At 36.4% G+C, this 19002-nt stretch overlaps 1 protein-coding gene across 1 annotated transcript in view; it reads left to right on the top strand.

The window, feature by feature from the left end:
- The window catches only part of LOC136852111 (uncharacterized protein DDB_G0287625-like), a 58255-nt gene that overhangs the window by 37941 nt on the left and 1312 nt on the right, over window positions 1–19002 (top strand). The window contains exon 2 of the mRNA XM_067126562.1: window positions 17731–18618. Coding sequence (XP_066982663.1) covers window positions 17731–18618 — 888 coding nt within the window. The remainder of the gene's footprint in view (window positions 1–17730; window positions 18619–19002) is intronic.

Below are 19002 nucleotides of genomic sequence, written 5' to 3' on the forward strand. Positions count from 1 at the left end.
AATATCGTACAACTCACCTTTAATTTTGTCGACGAGTCACTCCTGAAGTTATCAAAATGTACTTTAATGGAATTGATTTCAACCTTTTACTTATTTATTCACGCGTTTACCCATCATAAGTTCTTTTGAACTTCAATCCGACATCGAAAGATTCACCTGTTCGCCAAGTAGGTGGGTTAAAACACATGGGTTTCGATCGCAACAAACATTTTCCCCTCTAAAACCACTAAAGAGCCAGGAATTCAATATAGCTACTGGCCCTTTGTTCTGAGTCTTGACCTTTGTGTCTGCGCCCCTTTATTCATTACGAAAAAGAACATAGGCCTAAACGAAACAACACTCTGAACTCATTCCAAATAGGCTGTGGCAAAGAGACAGCTTCTTTTCTTCTCACTTCTCTAAAATTAATTGCTTTTAATCACTCTTTTCTAATCTGTTTGATTTATCTCGCAACTGCTTCATGTACTTTTCGTTGTGAAGTACTATACTTTTCTATAATAACCCATTAATGGTTTTACCCTATTCAACTGACTCTAGTAAGGTTATATAAATATTTTTCGCCTTTTTTTCCAAGTCAAATTATTAACTTTTCTTTGTCACACTGTAGAAAACGTCTCCACGGTAAACGTTGGTAGTGAATGATATTATTTCTTCCTATGTTATCTAATCATCACTAAATTAATTAAAAATGTAAATGAACTAAGTACTGTGTGATGTATATGTATGTATGCATATATGTATGTGTGTAAGTATAATATATGTATGTATGCATGTACATATATACAAATACATACATACATACATACATACATACATACATACATATATGTATACATATATATTGCAAATATTTATATATAAAAGGTTAAGCAGTTTCCTATGACAAGGGTTGGTCGCAAGAGTGTAACAAAACAATGGTCCCTGCCATATACATACTTTAGCTGACAAATCGTGGATGGATGAATATGTATTAAAATGGTTAAAAAGAAGGTAAGTACCTTTAATGTTTCAGTATGTTTCCAATCATGGGATAAACGTGCACTTTAAAAAATAAACGGACTACAATATATAAATATATATATATATATATATATATATATATATATATATATATATATATATATATATATATATATTGTGCGTGTGTGGAATCTAACGACTTTGGTAAAAATCACTGATCTGAATAATGATCAGAGTATTTCAGAAACAATGAAGTACAAAGAGCTACGGTTTTAAAAACGATTGATGAAAATGACTGACTCCGAATTTCTCAGTCTCTGCAAAGTACCCGTGGGCACATGAAGTCAGGCAATACCAAATATACCATACAAAAGAGCAACATTTACGTCGATACCTGAATAAAAGGTGGAGGGAAGCATCTTACAGTTTCTCTCCATTTATCTGTTTTTCTAATAAATTATCTTCTCTCTCTGTATTTCCCATTACCTTCTGTTACTTCTTTCCAATGAACACCGTATTCTTTGGAATTTGGTCCCTGTGGGCTTGTTCCATAAATAGGGTTCAACATCTGAATAATAATAATAATAATAATAATAATAATAATAATAATAATAATAATAATAATAATAAATTTTAAGGTGGGTCTGCCATTTTTTCAGGATTTGTCCCTTCTCTCTTTCCAGTTCCCTCTTCCGGTCCTGGAAAAGCGGAGGCATACAAATAACTTACCTGTAGAATAAAATCGTACAACTTGCAGCTGATGCTCGAGAGAGTTTAAATGAATCTTGAATGTAAAATGGAATAGTGTTAGGTTTGCTTCGGATATGATCACGCTCCAGCAGAACCATGGGGAAGCTGGAATGCTAATTTGCTTCAATGTGAGCCTGATGAACTCACTTTCCAGGAAACACTGTTTCAGGACGCTTTTTGAATACAGATAATGCCCGTCTAGCTTGTCACAACCTCCTGCTTTGGAAACGAGATGAAAATCTAAATTATTTTAAATTATTAATCTAAATTTATCAACGAGGCAATTGTTATTTTTTCATAGAGTATTTGTAATACACAACATTCAATACAAAATTTAGACAGCTATTTGGAGAGCTAAACTACCAAAAAACTTATCGCAAGAAACCACGATCCCATGCCTGGTTTAATAAGTACGACGAATAAAATATTTTATTTAAGATAGAAATCACAACAATATTTGCAATTCAGTCATAAGACTTTTTAAAGCAAGAAAAGGAAAAAGAACAAAAAAAAAAATAAGCTTAGCAAGGACCTAGTTATTCACACTGTTTCCTGCTACTGAACAGAGAAAAGTAACGAAACGTCGAATACGCTGCATTATAAATATCATAACTGAATAACCGCCTACGTACAAAAACATTAATTTTTTACATTTACCAATATCGATAACAATGGGTAAATTAACCAGTATTAATCATTTTCGAGTACACATTTACCGATCTTGAAAACCAAACTTAGAGGATGAAGTTTTTATTATGCTTTTCTATAAGACAGCTATACTTCGGATACACATTTTCTGACCTGGCACTATAATATCGTGCCCGAAAGCAATTCACGTTGCATTAAAATTTAATAAAACGCATTTTCATCCGAAGTTTTACAGGACCAAAAAGCAAGCAATCAAAGCACGAAATCCCCTATCTCACGCATCATTAGGTTTCAATTTGTAACTTAGTCCTGAGGACGCCGCCGATAGGCGAGGAAACGGCCCGTCGACTGTAAGAACTAAATGGAACCAAACATGAATAACCTTTATCCCCGAGAAACATAATTAAACCTGAAGAGTAAAAGACTGATTCAGAGTCTAAATAAAAAGATAGTCTCTGCAAATAATGCCAACACTTCAATAAAGCATTGCTACAATGAAAATCGCTGTGGGTGTCTGTATTAGTAAAAGGTTAAGAGGATTCCTAATAGCGCTGCGCTTTTTGGAAGGAGTTTGAAATGTTTAATATGTTTATATATATATATATATATATATATATATATATATATATATATATATATATACATATATATACATATATATATTATATATACATATATACATATATACATATATATATATATATATATATATATATATATCTTCTTCATTTTAACGTGCTTTTTCCCATTTTTATATGGGGTAAGCATGATGTCTTCTTTGAAGGACTTGATTTGGCGGTGGGTAGGCCATAGCTCGATCAGCTGCCCTGCCTGACATCAGCCGTTGTGACAACGAATGTATACATGTGTTGTACCAAATCCCAGCTCCCTTTCTCCCAGCAGCGGGAGAACTGGGCAGTTAGGTCACAGTTCGAGACGTGTGAGTGTCTGTTCTGTTTTTAGATGTTGGAGTGGCTTTGTTTATGTGTGTATTAGTCTGTAATGCCCATTTGCTTTCTCAAACCTATCCGTTGGTTACATACGTAATCCCGGTGTCTACACGGGATAGTAGCAAAGTGTACGCCTTCTCCTGACCGGTCGGCTGCGGGGAATGAACCTTGCCACAGACCTCTATGAAGGCTGAGGTTGTTGCTCTAACGACTGAGCCATCGAGGCTCCGAGCATATATATATATATATATAAACATTTGAATATATATATATATATATATATATATATAAACTTTCAAACCTTTTCAAAGCGCAGCGCTGTTAGGAGTCCTCTAACCTTTTATTAATACAGACACCCATAGCGTGCGCACAACAATGGAAATGAAACCGGCCACGGATATAACAAGTTTACTGTCTTCATTTTGGCCTAATGACTTGTCGCAAATGCCTGGAAATCAGCGAAGATTACGATCTGTTTAATTTCTATCAGCCTTCATTCCAGCTTGACGAAATTGGCCAAGGTTTGTGCTGCATCTCACGACAACCAACTTGTCAGAGAGAGATATTATTCTACTGGAGAAAAATAAAAAAAGATTTCCTTTATGGGGTCAATAAAACACCACTTTCAAATGCAGGGGTTACAAAGACAACAACTCCATTAATGCCTCTCGATGGCACGGCTATTAGAAAGGAGACAAGGTAATGCGAAGAAAACTTTTTTACTTTTAAATTTTATCAGTGGTCGTGTTGTAAATCCTCCTTCAAAGTTACTAGGGGTTTAGATTTCTTACAATGCATTGGTAAGGACGCATCTTCAGGAATCATTTGAGAGAGAGAGAGAGAGAGAGAGAGAGAGAGAGAGAGAGAGAGAGAGATAGATAAACATCGAAAATAGTAACATTACAACCTTAACATTCAAACTTTTTGAGGTCTTGCTCTTTGACAATTATTGCATGATCCGAAAAGATTCAGGGACTGCTGAATTTGCTTCCTCGTGTCTTCTACGATCTCTCTCACAACGCTGGAATAGAAAAAAAAAGAAGACGTCAAACTCCACTTCCTCATGAAAACTTTCCTAATTGCGCTCTTTTATCTTTCATGCGATTCCTCGGCAGGGGAGATTCGACTCCACCAAAGGGCTCGTCACGCAAAGTACATACATCCTTTCTGTTAACATTTACTTTCCATCGTTTACGATAATATTTACAATAACTACAGCAACGTTCCTAGCTTCTCCGTTGTTAAAAGATAAGACTAAAATTAGTTCCCTCCACATTTTATATCCTCCTAAAGGAGCGTAACCCCTATCAGTTTTCTCTGCCTACCTTCCACACAGGAATGACTTGATACCAGACATGATTCCTCTTTGTAATATAACTTCCCAAAGGGATTCAGCATCCCAGGTAATTTTGCCATTAAAATCCCATTTAAGATTCTTCAAGAGCTATGAAGTTACACGCAGACTGGCAAAAATGTAGTTAAGAAACTTCACCCGCGTGGTATTCAGTTCTGATTTTAATAGCAGAAGATGTTTCATTCAGATAATTCCGAGTGAGATTTCAGTTTCCTAACTTATGTTGTTCATCAGCGTTCTAAGAACTCGATTCCATTACAAAGAGATAAGGCAGCTATAAATGTACTTTAATTATTTTCCTAGTGTGTACTCTACCCAATGAATATTTCACTCTATTACCTCTGTATTTATCTTTGCCAGTGTTTCATACTGAAACCTAACTTATGAGTGTGCAAGCACTCCAAACGATATGCAGAGGGACCCAAGAAACAGTATCCTATTATCTAAATTAATCTTAAACACTTTCATGTTACGCTATTTACTTTCACGATAGCAGCACTCGAGTCGAACACTTAAAAGGACCATCAAGTCATGCTTATATATTTTCGACAACAGTGGTGCATAAATATAACATACTCGTACAATATTTATGCGACTGCGTCAAGCATCTAATTTCTTACGTAATACGATCATGTGAAGATAAAACTCACTCGGGTATTACAACTGCATAAATGAAGCCTGCCAAACACGGTTCAACATTACGGTGAAGAAATCCTTTTATGAAGTGAAAGATCAAGCTTCTAAGGAAAGGCAAAATACACGCACACGTGACATATACAAGAAACATACACACAAACATATCAAATATACGCTGTGTATCCACAATTTACGTATATCTTACGGAAGTCTGTATTTTACAATCAAGACTTACGTAATGTACTGAAATCACAATACACGATACATACATACACGCACGCAGGCGCTGCATATATAAACACACACACACACACACACACACACATATATATATATATATATATATATATATATATATATATATATATATATATATATATATATATATATATATATATATATATATATATATATAAATACACTCGAGACCATTTTTATGTACTACACAATATCCAGCCAGCAACACCTGGCTATTTCAAACTCACTTTACCCAAGAAGGAAGCACCTATGACAAGTGCACATGTCCCAGACAGGAATGGAAGGTATGCCTTTTAGGTTTAATACAGAGATGCTAGTGGTTTATCAGTTCAGCCATCAAGAGAGATATCAAGTTCACCAACTCATCTTTACTATGACAGCTAAGTGCTAAGTTTTTTTTTTTTTTTTTTTTTTTTTTTTTTTTTTTTTACAAATTACCAGTCTACAAGATTATAATACATTACTATGCCCGGATTCCTATTCATTTCCTAATCTCGAGACATCCATGTCTTGCCCTATTCCATTTTTTTGTGCATATTTTTCCGTGCTATACGTATTCACTGTTTGCATATCCCTTTGACAAACAAAAGTGTCAACAAGACCCTAAAAATCTCTGGACTTCCTACACTTAACACATTAAATACTTAATCCCTTTTTACTGAATGTAAAATTTAAAAAAAAAAGGCATTAAACGTTAGATGTGTAAACTGAGGTGCTGTGTCCTTACTGAGGCAACGAACATCCTTAAGGCTATTATTAATCGTTAAGGGAGGCTAAAATTCCCCATTTGTGGCAACAATGAGGGGAAGAGCTATGCCGGGGGAACCATAAAAATTCAGTTTGCCATTCCAGGTTTGGAATATATAGAGTTTAGGCCAAAGGCCAAGCACTGGGACCTATGAGGTCATTCAGCGCTGGAAAGGAAACTGAGAGTAGGTAGGGTTGAAAGGTGTAACAGGAGGAAAACCTCGCAGTTGCACACCGTGAGGTGCACTGACGGTATTAACCCCACACGGGGTACCAGGTTTGGAACCCGATGGTGACCATTGCATCATCGTCAAGGAAAAATAGTTCTTACATTCATCACACCTCCAACTTACAGCAGTCATATTAATGACAAATGTCTTTCGGAGGTGAATATAGGTTAATCTCACCTCTCATATAAGAAGTCACGCCCACAAGGCGTATCCCAAGCAAAGTCCTAAACACTCTTGCAAAAGCACCGACATTTGCCTATCTTACACCGCAATCCTCTCTTGTTTTTGCTGTAAACACTTGTAAAAATTATAAGTTGTATTTTAGCTCGCAAAATGTGCCAATCTTGCCATCACGACAATTACAGTAAGATTTTGTATTATCAAAGATTAATCTAATTTATCCAGGTTGTCTTATCAGAGATTTATCTTTCAAAGAATATACTTATTAATCTCATAACAAGGTCATGTTATTTGGATCCCTTCTTCAAAACACAACAGAAGGTTGCAAGTAAGAGCGTATGCGAAGTAACACTCAGGAGCTGCTTCGTATGAATTGCATCCTTTGATGCTGTAAATCCTGATTCTGACCGACGGAGGCAGCACCTTCGCTGTCTTTAGGTAAAAGGTCATAGTATAATTTCTATGACTGATTATGGGACTGATTTCTGTTTCCGTTGTGGCAGTATTTTCACCACATAGTTACAAAAGTACAAAAAGACTTTACGGATGACTGACTATTTATTCATTTATTGTTTTTGGCAAATGTAAGGCGATATGAAGGTTGCAGGCAACCAGCTAGAGAAACCAAGTTTGACTGTTCTTCTTCTTTCGACCGTATTGGTTCCACTGTGTAGCAGGGTCGGCCGCTCGAGTCAACTTTCTCCATCAATGAATTTCTATTCCTTGCATCTTCTTCCCCCAGTCCCACCTCACCCATATCCCTCCTCACCACATCCATTCATCTAGTTTGACTAAACACAGCTAAATACTCCACACTTCCATAATGTATGACATGGGTAGAGCTTCGGCTTATATTATGGTGAATGGTATTCTACTTTTAATGGTAAAAAGATGACAACTTGTTATACTTGGAGAACTTATTCTTAGTCAATTCAAGTTAGGTTTCCGATCAAGATCAAAAGAGGATTTCTGTTTTCGGAAGTAACAGATTCTGGTGCTAAAAAAAATATTTCTTCGTACTAAAATTGATATTAATAGCTGTTCATCCCACCTTCATAAAATGAATTGTTTTTCATAAATCTGTAACCATTAATATCTCGTTCGAATAGCCTTCAATTTTAGATAGAATTCAACTTTTAATACTTATGCAACTATTAAGTACCACAGATACATCATACATCGTAATGGGATTTCATCGACCTCTTTCAATATATTTTCCTCCGCTCAGATGGTTTAAAGGTGCGGAATTTATAGGAATACCAGTACTTCAGTCATTTTCTATGTTGTCAACTATAATTAATCAACTAACACTGAGAAATCACATCACGAATTGCTCTACAAGTACCTTGAAAAGTCTTTAGTATCCTTTATGAAGAGTATAAAAACTGAACAGGAAAAGCAACTTGAGAGTTTCATCTCCAATCACTGGCAGTGCATGAGGGGATTATGAGACAAAATATGGTTTTATTTTCCTGATAAGGTGATCAACCGAAAACGCCAAAGCACACTCACTCACTCACTCTCTCTCTCTCTCTCTCTCTCTCTCTCTCTCTCTCTCTCTCTCTCTCTCAAAAATTTTTTTACTTATCTTCAATTACATCCCGGGAAACAAATGAACGAAATGTCGCAACTTACTGAAAAGAACAATTGCACACCATACACAAATTTTAAGACTCACAGATCTGATTGACCCAAAGAATAAAGAAATGGAAAAAATGTAATTCCTTCTTCATTCACAAAAAGTAGAGGGGAGATAAGAAATTCGTCTCTACGTATGCTTCTAACAACTTTTAATTATAAGAAACTAGCCAATACCAGAACGTGACGTATGCGATCGAAATGCTTTGCAGTTGAAGCGATCGCAACGAAGACCCTATAATGAAAGAGAGTATTAGAAACGTGAAGAACAAAAGGAAACTAAAACATGGAAAAGTGTTGAGTTCGGCACTTGAGAATGTAACTGGGACTCAAAATTGCACTGTGGTTCTACTTGCACGAGCAATGAATATGGGAGATATTATGGTTTAAAATATAAACAAGTAAAAAATGCCAAAGCTTTCAAGGCCACCGAAAATAGTCTCTCTCGGTGGTCCTGATATAATGCCGCATTTGCACTGACCCAGAAACTTTTAACCACGGCCCGTTGGTGGCCTGTCCTATATCGTTGCCAGATGCGATTATGGCTAATTTTAACGTTAAATAAAATAAAAACTACTGAGGCTAGAGGGCTGCAATATGATCTGTTTGATGATTGGTGGGTGGATGATCAACATATCAATTTGCAGCCCTCTAGCCTCAGTAGTTTTTAAGATTGAGGGTGGACAGAAAAAGTGCGGACGGACAGATAAAGCCGGCACAACAGTTTTCTTTTATAGAAAACTAAAAAAAAAAAACAGCCTTAAGACGCTGAAATGGTTTGGCTAAAAAAGAGGATGTGAAAGTTGCCTCACCCAGTCATCACCCTACAAATTATTTCACAAAAGCTGTCATGCTTCTCAGGTAAGACATCACCCTACACATTATTTCACAAAAGCCGTCATGTTTCTGAGGTGACAAAACTGTGGAAACAAGATTAGCCTCTGAAGTGAGTCGCTCAATGTGGTATTTAAGTAGGCCTCCCCCCGTGTATGAGTGGATTCCAAAGGCAGAAAAATTTGTCAAACGAGTGATTAATCCCCGATTCAAAAGAACATTCCCTTGACTGATGCCACGTTTTTCTTTAGGGCTCTGGTTCCTGCTTTCAGATGACATTGTTCGACAAAAAGAGAAAAAGTAAATCTAAGCATCTGGCATATGTACAAACCCCAAACCAATCGATCACACATACATAATCGTACAAATACAAATATATATATATATATATATATATATATATGTATAATAACATATATATAGTATATATATATATATATACATATATATATATATATATATATATATATATAATATATATATCATATATATACATATATAAATTCTCTAAAACTATTATAAGAATAATTCTTTGGAGAGTTCACCATTTCTCACTTTATAATTAAACATGACTAAATCAGACTTATGGGTTCAGACTTTCCGAGAAAAACTCCAACTAAATTTACGTATTATTTAGCAACAACGTCAAATTTTAATCTCCACATAAATACATTGCCTGTAACTACCCTGGATATTTATACATCACTTAAAATAACACGTACGACATATATTTATTTGATCAACATCTCCACAAAGAAAAAGTCCTAATTCCGTAAAGATGCTTTCATTTCATAAAGCGTTGAGTACAAAGCCTTTAACCAAAATATATTTCGAAATTACTCACTGACATTTGGCTGAACCGACCTTGAACTTTTTGAGATGTTAAAAATTAACATAATTGGGTCACAAATAACGTCCTCGAATTTGATTAATTATTAGCAACAAAAAAAAAAACCTCTGGCAACTTAAAGATGACGATTCAGGGACGGTCACTTCCAACAGCATAAATCTAACAAGATAAATGATCACATAACAATTGAGGGATCATTTATGTTATCAGGCTGTAGAGCACAATAAGTGCACTTTGAAGAGAACAGTTTCAAACATGGTTATCACGACGTATGAAAAATGATGCAGTATCTGGAGAGAGAGAGAGAGAGAGAGAGAGAGAGAGAGAGAGAGAGAGAGAGAGAGAGAGAGAGAGAGAGAAATGAATTGGATATAGAATTTAGGCCAAAGGACAAGCGCTGGGACCAATGAATTCGGCGCTAAAACGGAAATTGACCTTAAAAGTTTGAAAGGAGTAATAGAAGGAAAACCTCGCAGTTGCACTATGAATCAGTTGTTAGGAGGGGGTGGAAAGTGAGATGGAAGAAAGAGAAAATGAAAGGAGGTACAGTAAAATCGAACGAAATGGGTTGCAGCTAGGGGCCAGTGCACCGCATGAGCTGCAATTGTTAGTTATTTATAAATGATTTGTTTAACCAGACCTCTGAACTCTTTTAGGTTCTTACTCTGGCTAAAAAGAATGGGGAAAGAGTACATAAAAATTAAGTAGTTAACTAAATAAATAAATAATAAAAAAGGAGGGAACTAGAAAAAAAGGGGGAGATTATATTTTACTTATCAATTTAATTTAGTTTAAGAAGAGAATGTATTATTAATTGAAAAGTTATACCTTCTGCTAGAATATCTTTATTGATTTATTTGTAAATAAGTCTTTCTTTCATGATGCCATCTGGGACAGTCAATCAAGATGTGTTTGATTTGCACAGGGATGTTACATCTTTTCTGAGTTATTGGGTTTGTGTGCGGTTGACATCAGATGACCATGTGTGAGTCACGGAGTGTCCTATTCTGAGTCTTGTTAAAATAACCTCATTGATTCTTTGCTTTGGGTAGAAGAATGCCACTTAACTTGTTTTAATTTGTTTTAGTTTGTTTTGTGGGGTATATTTGTCCAATCATTTTACCAATCCTCATAAATTAAGGGTTTAACTGATGCTAGCCAGTCTGATAAGGGGGCTTTCATAGTAGTTGGGGGGGATTGTACAAGCCAATTTTGCAGCTTTATCTGCTTTCTCATTACCCTCAATGCCCTGCATGGGCTGGATCCAACAAATTTGGATTTGAAGGCCGTTTGTAATTAACTGATGTATTTCCCGTTGTATATTTTGGACAAGGTGATTATTTGATTTAAATGATCCTATTGCTTCAATTGCACTTCTTGAGTCGCTCAATATGAGTGTTGAAGGAATTCCTTTTTTGTTATAATCTTGAGAGCCAATTGTATGGCTGTTAATTCTGCTGTAAATACTGATGATATTAGAGGAAGGCCCATTTGGATAGTTTATCACTTGAATAGGCTGATGCGCCACTCCAGCTTCATTTTTGGATCCATCTGTGTAGATTATGAAGGGATTACCCTTCCGTCTTATGTGTTCCATGGCATGTTGATGGTACATTTCTGTGTTGGACATATATTTCTTTGAAAGATATGATAAATATGTGCATAGTTTTGCCCTTTTAGTGTCCATGGTGTGACCAGATTTATTTCTTGGGTAAATTTGGGTATCATGTTATGTAAATTCAATAGATGATTAGTTTTTAGTAAAATGAGTTTTGATTTGGGTTATTATTTGTATTTGATTGAGAATTTATTTGATGCAGGAGATGTGCCTGCTTGAAGGGATAAACCTCTTCTTAAAGTAATAGATCTCTGTAATATTTTAGAGGCAGCTGGCCTGCCTCTGCTAGAGATAGAGACAGTTGGAGATGAGCGGAAGGCTCCTGTACATATATGTACTCCCTCGTGATGTAAAGCATCTAGAGATTTTAAAGTTGTTTCTGAGGCAGTTGAATAAATTGGACAGCTATAATTTATAATTATAGTACTGTTGCATTGTATAACATTAACATTGTGTCTCGTCCTGCACCCCATTTGGTGTGTGAGATTTTCTTTAATAAAGTAAGGGCTTTAGATCCTTTGGCTTTGATATATTACGTCACTACCCTCCTAAGGGGAGGAGAGAGAGAGAGAGAGAGAGAGAGAGAGAGAGAGAGAGAGAGAGAGAGAGAGAGAGAGACTCTGTCATCAGTATGATGTTCCTCGATTTTGCCCTCTGAAATGTTACGTGGAATGCCCTTGCAATCATACAAAAAGAGATATATGCCACTAACTCTCTCTCCAAAAAATCAACGTACGACAGCTGTGAAGAAAATCTTTCCTAAAAACTGCAGAGAGTAATGCAACCTTCTGGTTATCAAAATCTGAAGCCAGGAGTCAGCCGAAACTCATCACTTCACCTAAAATAACGTAATACCGAACTCCAGCATTATCCTCATCGCCGGCACATAAAACGGAGTAAAATCTAAATAAAAACGAGAAGAAATGAATGTTACGAAGAAAGCATTCGCATGAAAACTGACTTAAGAAGGTTTTTGCTGTCGTGCACGAATCAGAGGTTTCCATACAAGCGTATACAAACAAAATAAGAGTAAAACAGTGCAAGAATTTATCCATTTTTTCAAGTGTTATTCGCAATGAAAATGTATCAACTCTGGGGAATTGCTTACTGAATAACAGCGCAATGGCGCGTGTTCTGTTACATAGCAAATCAACTAAAAAGTCCCGAAGAAGATATTGCTCACAAATATGAACAACGGAAGTTGGCAAAAAATAACAATTCAGTGTCGATTCTTAATCATCAAAAACAGTTAAGTTCATAACAACGACTAAAAAAATGCTTTCATTACCAATTAAAAAAATACCTGAAAGGAACAGATGAAAGCGCCTGAGATATTTTTTCATTTAAAATCCGAATTCAGGAGGACGAAAGAAAAACTGCTGAACTAACGACGATCGTCACATTCTCCAGGTCACAGTATCAAGGCCTCAATTCCTCGACACAACCAAACATGCAACCAAGTCCTGCAACATAGAAGGCAAAACAAAGCATTTCACCTTTAATTCCCGATAAAATATTCAGAGGAAACACCGAGCTTTACTGGCTGTCGGCGTGTCTGAGGCCAACGCAATTATGAGTTTTTTCAAGGGAAAAAAACACGCCGCACTGAATCATTAATGCCTACGAGCGGAAGCTATTTTCATCATGCAAAGTCGCTCCTCGCGAATAAAAGGAAGCAAAAAACTAAACGATATCATGACTGTAATGAATGCAATTTTATATTGGCAAACAAACTGCGCTCGGCGCTTTGCCACGGCAAGTTTACCATGGTCCTCTTGTGGTGTTGGTTTTTGTCTTACAATATAAAATGCCGCCTTTGTTAAGGGTTAACTCGTGGTGTGTGTGTGTGGGTGTGTGTGTCAAATTGAACGATGCTTGCAACCAAGATATTATCTTGCTTGCCTTGCCAGGCCCCGTTATAACTAATTGATCGAACTGACAACATTTCACACGGAGTGATGCTCGCATTAAATATGAATGTTGTCAACTCATCGAACTGACAACATTCCTATTACAGTGATATATATATACTCAGTTTAATTCGAATGCTGCTGCAAATCTCGGTGTCTTCGCCCCACGACTAATTGATATCTCTTGCCAAGACACATTTACATGCAGGTATTTCAGTGGAGAACACTGGTTAGCATTTTCACTAGATTGCTGATTGAGACTCTTAAAATCCCAGGTGCAAAACAAAGGTAACTAGTTCAACAAACAGTTATATTTATATTTTTGTTCTACCTGCATATTACCAAGACATATCAATATCATTTGCTGGAAGAGGTAACGGTGATCTCCTTTTACACACACACGCACACACACACACACACACACACACACATATACATATATATATATATATATATATATATATATATATATTGTGTGTACATACATATATATGTATATGTATACACAAACACACATTATATATATATATATATATATATATATATATATATATATATATATATATATATATATATATATATATTCACACTCTCAGTAAGTTAATTTATCTTCAATTCACGCAGATAGTTAAACTGGCTTTTTGAAGGTTGTATTCCAACCTTCATTATCATCTGAATCGGTGCACACAAAAACTTGGAAGGACCCAGGAAGCGCGCAGAAAGACTTGAACGTTTACCTTTTTAGGGCTCAACCTTGAGAGGAAACAAACACTAACCCCTCCCCCCAACCCCAAATCCAACCCCATCCCACACTATTCATCTTACTTTGAAATCTACCAATGATTGTCAACAAGAAAATTTCGGTAATCTAAATTTTACAATGGAGAACGATGGTTTTTCACTATAATAGTTGTACTTCAACTTTACGACATGAAAAGATACAGAAAAATTCTTAATTATTATAATTCAGAGCATGAACTCAATTCAGATGGAACAAGCCCAAAGGGGACATTGATTTGCAATTCAAGCTTTTAAAGAATATGGTGTTCATTCGGAAGAAGAAAAGATGGTAACAGGATTTGCAGAAAGAAGATATTTGTTGTTATTGATTTAGCTGGCTTTATGCCAGCACGGACTCTTGCTCATAGAGCAGCCCGTGAAGAAGAGACCAGGAAAGAAAAAAAAAAATAAATAAATAAATGTACGTAAATTATCAAAAATGGTAACCCCATGGTTCCAGGTGAGCCGTAATAACGTCCTTGAAAACTTTGATTAATGTACATGGAAATCGTTCATGATTTGTTTTTTGAATGAAAATAATATATACATACATATCGGCAGGTATCCATACGCAAGTAGGTTAAGCAATCTACTTTTATATCTATTTTATTATGGGAGATACACAGAAACAGAGTTATATGTATAATGTATAGCATGTACATATAAAAGTAGGTTGCTATATTTTTTTAAATATAGTAAAAATATGTACACAATTTATCATATGATTTACATACATTATATATAAAGTGTATATGTATATGTATGTATGTATATATATATATATATATATATATATATATATATATATATGTATGTATGTATATATATTTATATATATATATATATATATATATATATATATATATATATATATATATATATATATATATATAATGTGTATAACTGTATGGATATTTCATAATTTGTGACACATTTCATTACGGGTAACAGCTGCCCAGAATTGCTGTAACCAAATCTCCTGAAATTAATACAATTAGGTTTGTATGACTGAATATGAGGAAAACCACACAATATGAAACGCTAATATTCGGCAGGCAAGCATAGGCACACAGATAATAGATATGCTTCTGTCTATTGCGGAAAATCAATCAGGGAATGTTTCTCGATAATAATCAACAATGTTAGCAACGTGTTATCTTGACCCAGCAAAAAAAAAAAAAAAAAAAAGAACACTGACAGTTCAAGCGTCCCAATTTACCATACATTTCACCGAGAAGAAGTTGACAGGAAGGTACGGGACGAAAAGAACAAAAGAGTAATTGGCTGGAACGCCAGCCCCCTCTCTACTGGTTTTGAACGTCAGGTGTCACTGGAGGTCTCATCCCCCCTCTTATCTCAAACTTTCATCTAATGCTAAACCCAGTTAATTAGCTCGGGAAGATTGCGATGGCCCACGGGACGTCGAAAGAAGTGAATGATTACAAGAGAGATCTGAAGCGAGAGAGAGAGAGAGAGAGAGAGAGAGAGAGAGAGAGATGCACTGAACTTCTACTAAATAACTGACTGCAAGAACTCTCATACAGCAACAAATCCTGCAATTCATTGCACCTGCACCAACTCGCCACTGTATTTACGAATTTACAGGCAACAGATGTACCAACTCGCCACTGTATTTACGAATTTACAGGCAACAGATGCACCAACTCGCCACTGTATTTATGAATTTACAGGCAACAGATGCACCAACTCGCCACTGTATTTATGAATTTACAGGCAACAGATGCACCAACTCGCCACTGTATTTATGAATTTACAGGCAACAGATGCACAACTCGCCACTGTATTTATGAATTTACAGGCAACAGATGCACCAACTCGCCACTGTATTTATGAATTTACAGGCAACAGATGCACCAACTCGCCACTGTATTTATGAATTTACAGGCAACAGATGCACCAACTCGCCACTGTATTTACGAATTTACAAGCAACAGATGTTATGGAAGAATGAAAGGGAACAGGGAAAGAAGCCAGACAATACTGTGAGTTAATGACTAGGCTTTACAAACTGAAGTCCACATTCCCCATCCTGTCTTTATCTCTACCAATCTAGTCATGTTCCTCGATTCATAAAATCGAATAAACTAGGCTAAGGAAAGCTAGCTAAGAATATATTCCGAGAACAGGTCTTTGTGGTTTATTCATACATAAAGTAATCCTACTGTATATAACGCAATGTGTATCCGTATTTTATCTGCGTAGCACTGATAGCTTATGGGGTAACGTATTCCACATTTAACTATTTAAAAAAAAAATCAGAGCAAAATAGTGTGCTTGATACCCCAGTACTTGATATACTACTATGATGATGCAATTGCAAAATGACTTCAATAATGTCGAGACTTTTGACAGGACAGATACACATTTTAAGTAATAAGCTGAATTATTTAAACTCACATGAACAAACAATGGTCCTATTTATCAGCAAACTTTGGAACAAACAATGCTTATCCAATTCAGCACTACAGCAAACATTACAGCTATTAATTAGGAGATTCAAATCTGCTAATCGTTTAAGAAATACCATTTCATGGTCACTATATCAAAGCATCAGTACAAAAACCTATGCCACAGTTCTCATCCATGAGTTTTACTATGAAACTGTGGCGCTAATTTCAGAAATAAGATGCAAAGTCCTCTATATTCTACTTTTGCAGTATGACCAATCCGGCATTAACCTAGTTCGAAGTATATTCTATTATGTAATCATTTATTCACTGTACCAAGACCCAATTTTTATCACGTTTTAATAAAATTCACCAATAGGTTTTCCAGATAATTACTGATAATTAGTTATGACATAACTTTCTTACAGTTCTGTTGTAGAATGAAGCAATAGTGAGATGGAATTTTAAAAGAGCAAAGCCTAATCTAAGAATAATACTGGCGACCAACAAACCTCCCAAGAAGCAGCGACACAAGACTTAGACTCGATAAGAGGGTTAAATTAGTAAGTTATTCTGTTTTCAACGTTCACTCACAATAAAATCCCTTAGTCATTTTCAGCAATATTCTTTAGGTGAATTTTCATTCCTTTGCGAGATATGATGCTTTTAAGACATCCACCCACACCCGTTTCGGTATCTTCGCCAGCGAAGCCTTATCTCTTATTCTAATTCCACAAACAACTGGAGCCAACGAGAATTCATCATCGAGATAAAATGATCTTGTAGTAATGACCCAGATGTAACAGTGCATAAATGAGAGTTTTCAATGCGTGCCACATCCTATGAAACAGAAGACGCAGACATAAACAGCACCAACAACAGACCAGATACAGACATAAACAGCACCAACAACAGACCAGATACAGACAAACGACACCAACAACAGAACATATACAGACATAAACAGCACCAACAACAGACCAGATAGAGACATCGACAGCACCAACAACAGACCAGATGCAGACATAAACAACGCCAACAACAGACCAGATACAGACATCAACAACAGACCAGATACAGACATAAACAGCACCAACAACAGACCAGATACAGACATAAACAGCACCAACAACAGACCGGATACAGACATAAACAGCACCAACAACAGACCAGATACAGACATAAACAGCACCAACAACAGACCAGATAGAGACATCGACAGCACCAACAACAGACCAGATGCAGACATAAACAACGCCAACAACAGACCAGATACAGACATCAACAACAGACCGGATACAGACATAAACAGCACCAACAACAGACCAGATACAGACATAAACAGCACCAACAAAAGACCGGATACAGACATAAACAGCACCAACAACAGACCAGATACAGACATCAACAGCACCAACAACAGACCAGATACAGACATAAACAGCACCAACAACAGACCAGATACAGACATCAACAACAGCCCGGATACAGACATAAACAGCACCAACAACAGACCAGATACAGACATCAACAACAGCCCGGATACAGACATAAACAGCACCAACAACAGACCGGATACAGACATAAACAGCACCAACAACAGACCAGATACAGACATCAACAACAGCCCGGATACAGACATAAACAGCACCAACAACAGACCGGATACAGACATAAACAGCACCAACAACAGACCAGATACAGACATCAACAACAGCCCGGATACAGACATAAACAGCACCAACAACAGACCAGATACAGACATCAACAACAGCCCGGATACAGACATAAACAGCACCAACAAAAGACCGGATACAGACATAAACAGCACCAACAACAGACCAAATACAGACATAAACAGCGCGCAGCAAAAGACCGGATACAGACATAAACTGGCACCAGCAACAGACCAGAATACGAGACAATCAGCATAACAACAGACCGGATACAGACATAAACAGCACCAACAACAGACCAGATACGGACCAGATGCGGACATAAACAACGCCAACAACAGACCACAGATAGACATCAACAACAGACCAGATACCGATAGCACCAAACAACAGACCAGATACGACATAAACAGCACCAACAACAGACCCTCCTGGTACAGACATAAACAGCACCCAACAACAGACCAGATACAGACATAAAACAACACCAACGGATAGAGACATCGAAAACAACAGACCAGATGTGCCATAAAAACGCTAGACCATAAGCAGACATCACAACAGACATACGGCAT

This window comes from Macrobrachium rosenbergii, chromosome 25 (assembly GCF_040412425.1).
Source record: "Macrobrachium rosenbergii isolate ZJJX-2024 chromosome 25, ASM4041242v1, whole genome shotgun sequence".
NCBI lineage: Eukaryota > Metazoa > Arthropoda > Malacostraca > Decapoda > Palaemonidae > Macrobrachium > Macrobrachium rosenbergii.